At 30.4% G+C, this 4985-nt stretch overlaps 1 protein-coding gene across 1 annotated transcript; it reads left to right on the top strand.

Annotated features, from left to right (window-relative positions):
• The first annotated feature begins 544 nt into the window (after positions 1-544).
• Positions 545-3450, top strand: LOC119688851. Its single transcript, XM_038103513.1, has 3 exons — positions 545-887; positions 937-2630; positions 3001-3450. Exons 1-3 carry the CDS (start codon positions 545-547, stop codon positions 3448-3450), a joined length of 2487 nt encoding a protein of 828 aa, XP_037959441.1.
• The last annotated feature ends 1535 nt before the right edge of the window (positions 3451-4985 follow it).

Here is a 4985-nt window from a genome sequence, read left to right as displayed (position 1 = left end):
ACTGGAAAAAATTTCAGGTAAACCACGAAGAACTACTAAAAGAAGGCGCAGAAACAGATGAGTACCTTAAAGAATGTTGGTTCGATACAATCCAAAAGTATTATAAAAAGATGTTAGAAACCGATAATACCACTGAAACAACGGAAAAAGTCAACAAAGAAGAAAGTGAAGCGGATAAATATCAGAAGACAATGATATAACTATAGTTGACACTAAAAAACAGGTTCAAAAAATCAGTAAATTAGAAACCAGGTTAATGAGGCTGATTGAAGACTTGCAAGAAGATTTAGATGCAATGTTAGAAATTCATTACAACAACGAACTTCAAGTACCAGATTGGCGAATAGAAGAATTAAAAAAATAACAAAAAATTATAGAGATTATATATAATGACACACTGGAAATAAGTAAAAATGGCAGAACAACATATAAACAGATCAATACCCAACTAAATAAAAAACTTTATCAATTAAATGAAAGTAAAAAAAAAGCAGAACTAGTGGTAAAAAATGAATTAGAGCCGGTAAAGCTAGAACCATTCAAGATGCCGACGTTCTACGGAGATGTAAAAGAGTGGAACACATTTTCTAATTTGTTTCATGAAGCTATACATATAAGAGATATACCAGATTCCGAAAAAATGTATAGATTAAAGGCAGTAGTAAAAGGTGAAGCTGGCAGATTAATCCAGCATATGAATGTATCTGAGGCTAATTATAAAACAGCCTGGGAAATGCTACAAAAAAGATACAATAACAGAAGGTGGTTATTTAGAACACAGGTAGATCAATTACTCGACCAACCATCTACAACGGTAGGGGATGCTAAAAGTATAAGGCAGCTAACAGACACAACAAACGAATGCATTAATACAATAAAAGGAATGGGTATCGACCTTAATAATGCAGAACCTTTAATAGCACGAATATTATTAAGAAAGCTTACAAAACTTAGATGAGGTACAAACATTTTTAGAACATCAATTTCAAGCGCTAGATGCTATGAAAAATAAAGAAACAGACGATAGAAAGATAAATTATCCGAAGAAAATATGTGCGTACTGTAATAAGGCGGGACATACAACAAACGACAGCAGAAAATTTTCAGCAATGTCAAATTTTGAAAGACGATTACCAGTAAATCAGCAAATAAATACATCTATAAACTTTAACTGTTCATTTTGTAGAAAACAGGGGTACAAAATATACAGCTGCTCATCATTTAGTTCATTGCCTATCAGCAATAAAAGAGCATTTCTAAACGCTAACGACACGTGTAAAATTTGCCTGAGCCATAAAAATCAAGACAAATGCATATCAAAGTACACATGTAAGATATGTAATAGTAGAGATCATCATACCTTGCTACATAATGAGCATCAACAAGAAAAAAAGGATAAATCAACAAAAACTAAGGTGATCGCAGTAACAAAAAAAGATGAAAGCGAAGTAGTATTACTACCAACAGCAATAGTTAAAGGGAACACAATTAGAGGAGAATATAAAGAACTACATGCGCTTATAGACCAAGGATCCCAAGCATCAGTGATATCAGAAGAAGCTGTTAATATCTTAGGTTTACAAAAAGTAAAAACCGATATTAAATTAACTGGGCTTGCTGAAACTTCAGTAGGGCAAGCAAATTCAAAGGTCATAATGGAAATAAAATCTAAAATTAATAATATAAATATGAAAGAAGAGTTTATAGTCATGAACAAGCTAATTAGACCATTGCCAGAAAAGACAATAGACCACAATAAGAATCAGTGGAAAAGCTACAACTTAGCAGATCCTGAATTCATGAAAACAAAACAAATCGACTTAATAATAGGCAGTGACATTATCCCGAAAATAATAAAGAAAGGGTTCAAGAAAATTAATGGAATTATCGCCCAAGAAACAATATTTGGATGGATAATATCAGGCAAAGTATTAAAGAAACCAGCAAAAAGAAGTAAAGTAACAATTACAACAAAAAACATAGAAAAGTTTTGGGAACTAGAAGAAGCAAATAACACAATCAATGAAAAAACAGCAGAAGATGAAATATGTATGCAATTTTATGATGACACCACTAAAATAGACGGCGACAAAAAATTTATAGTGAAACTTCCATTAAAAAAAGATGCCACACTAGATGAATCTAGAAATCAAGCAATGGCAAGATTCCTAAACCAAGAGAAAAAAATGAGTAATGAGAAAAGAACTGAATACATAAAATTCATGCAAGAATATGAGCAGAAAGGACATATGGAAAAAGTAAAAGATAATACAATAGGAAAATATTACCTACCGCATCAAGCAGTGATAAGAGAATCAAGTCGCACTACAAAACTAAGAGTAGTATTCGATGCATCAGCAAAATCGACAAATGGAAAAAGCTTGAACGACATAATGATGACGGGGCCAAGATTACAGCAGGATATATTTGATATATTAATGAAATGGCGATTATGGAAATTCGTCGCTTCAGCCGATGTAGAAAAAATGTTCAGGCAAATAAAAATTGCACGAGAAGACCAAGATTATCAAAGAATTTTATGGAGAGAAAATGCAAGGGAAAAAATTATGGAATATAGATTAACAACAGTTACATATGGAACCGCAGCTGCACCTTTTCTAGCAGTTTATGTATGCAATATTTATGCTATAAAATTTGTTCTAATGTTATAATATTGAATTTAATCTTTATAATATTTCTAATATCAGTATAACTCTATAGCATATTAAATATCTATATAACTTTATATATAGCATATTAAATACCATTTTTGGCTTTATTAATTAATCTGAAAAAACTTTCCTTTCCTATATAGAAAATGCAGGTATCAATCAGATTAACAATTCATCCAGCATAACAATATTACCAAATGTTTCAGAAACCACTTCTAACATAGTCCCATCTGCTATAGTCACTTCTAATGAAACTTCTGTTGTATCAATGGATCTGTGTAAAGTCAAAATAACAGAAAAAAATCTATGTAATTTTTATGGTACTCAGCTGCCACAAAATATACTTTATACAACATTATATCCAAAAATGATACCCGGTGGATTTCATAATATAAGTGGTCGACGAGTACCAAAAGAGCTTCAAATATTGTTGAGTTTTGGGCCTAAATATAGTCCTATAAAGGTTCCAAATATTAATGATTATTTTGTGGCTTTAAATAGCTATAATGAGATACATCAAGAACAATGTATAATCTTAGATTATCAAAGTCCTTTAGAGATGCAAAAACATTTTTCCCAGTTTTTGGAAATTATGACAAAATACCAAAAATCGAATCGAACTCATCAGATATTATTTCAAATGTATGCATATGCATCCGAGTATATTAAAAAACAAAAAGATCTTATAATTGTACAAGCTGACAAAGGACATTCTACATGTTTAATGAAAAAAATTGACTACATACGAAAAATGAATATATGGATAGATCAAAATTAGAAAAAGGTTCTTATGTGTTAATCTCAGGGAATCAACAAGCTCTATTTAATCGTCTAACAGCACATTTCCGAAGAATAGTAAGGCCTCTCTGTCAATGGCATGAAAAGGAGCCAACATCTTTCCCGAAAACCATTCTACTGAGTTTACAGCGTATGATATCCAATTGCAATCCCACTTTACCATATTTGTATGGTATGTTAAAATTACATAAACCAGATCAACCACTACGACCAATCTGTAGTCCTTTGAATTGGTACATTCATCCTCTTCATCAATTGGTGCAGCATGTATTGACAGAAACTTTATCAGATCGTATGTCTAAACATAATTTGAAGAACATGAGTTATCTAACCGGTTATTTGATTTCACACCAACCATTACCAGGTTATGTCTTTATGTCAATGGATATCAAAGACATGTATCCAAGTACAAATGTAGCATCCCTTTGGCGCACCCTGAAAAACTTAATGTGTCTATCTTTGTTCAATCATGAACATAAATTTATAAATATTTAATTATTTTATATATTATATTATTTTAGTTTATTATTATCGCTTAAAACCTTATCACCTAAATTCCCAGAATAATGTACAAGGGTAAAAATACATTATATTAATATAGCAAGCATTGTAACATTTGAGCATCCGTATCTAATTATAACAATAAATATATTTATAGAAACAATAGGAGGAAAATCCCTAGTGTTGGGACTTCCGTCCTTTTTTAACCTTTTTTACAAACAATAACAAAATGTAATACAGTCCATTAAAACAATAACCTTGATGTAAAATTAATCTTAAGATATTTTTGTATAAATACAGAACGTTGTTTTAAATAAAATCAGTAATTTACAAATACTCAAACGGTTCAGTTGTTTTAATTCTGAACAACGGGTGAAAAATACCCTAATTTAAAATAGCATAATATTGTAAAAACTCGTAGTTTAAATATTTTATGATACACATGACACCGTATCTAATTAAGATAATAAAAATGTATTTAAAGACAATAAAAGAAAATCCTAAGTGCCGGGATTTTCTTCTGAGAAAAAATAGTATCTTTTTGTTTTGAACCTTTGCGACAACAATAAAATGTAACTAAAAATAATACAGTCCACTAAAATAAATGATAACAGGCAACAAATTATTTCAAACCTTATTTGTAAATTTAGTTAAGATATGTTAAGACAATTTTGTATAAATAGAGAATAATTTTCAAAATAAAATCAGTATTCAATCGATACTCTAGCGTAAGCAACTATCTCCCTTTCATTTCAATTATTAAACAGCTTGCTTCAATATACTTAGATTCGAAAATTGAAATCCATTATCAGTTTATATTCCTTGCAAACCTGGTAGAAATATGTTGATGACATACTTTGATATATTCCTAGGACATCAATAGATAATTTCATGGCGGCGTTTACCAAGTGGACTGGCTATGATGTAACAAAAAACTGAACTAAATCTTTACCTACACCAACCTTTTCAAACATTTTCTATGGAATTGCAAAAACAACTACCTTGTATGAAAAT

This window comes from Teleopsis dalmanni, chromosome X, assembly GCF_002237135.1.
Source record: "Teleopsis dalmanni isolate 2A chromosome X, ASM223713v2, whole genome shotgun sequence".
Taxonomy (NCBI): Eukaryota; Metazoa; Arthropoda; class Insecta; order Diptera; family Diopsidae; genus Teleopsis; species Teleopsis dalmanni.
This window is presented reverse-complemented; position numbering and strand designations above follow the sequence as displayed.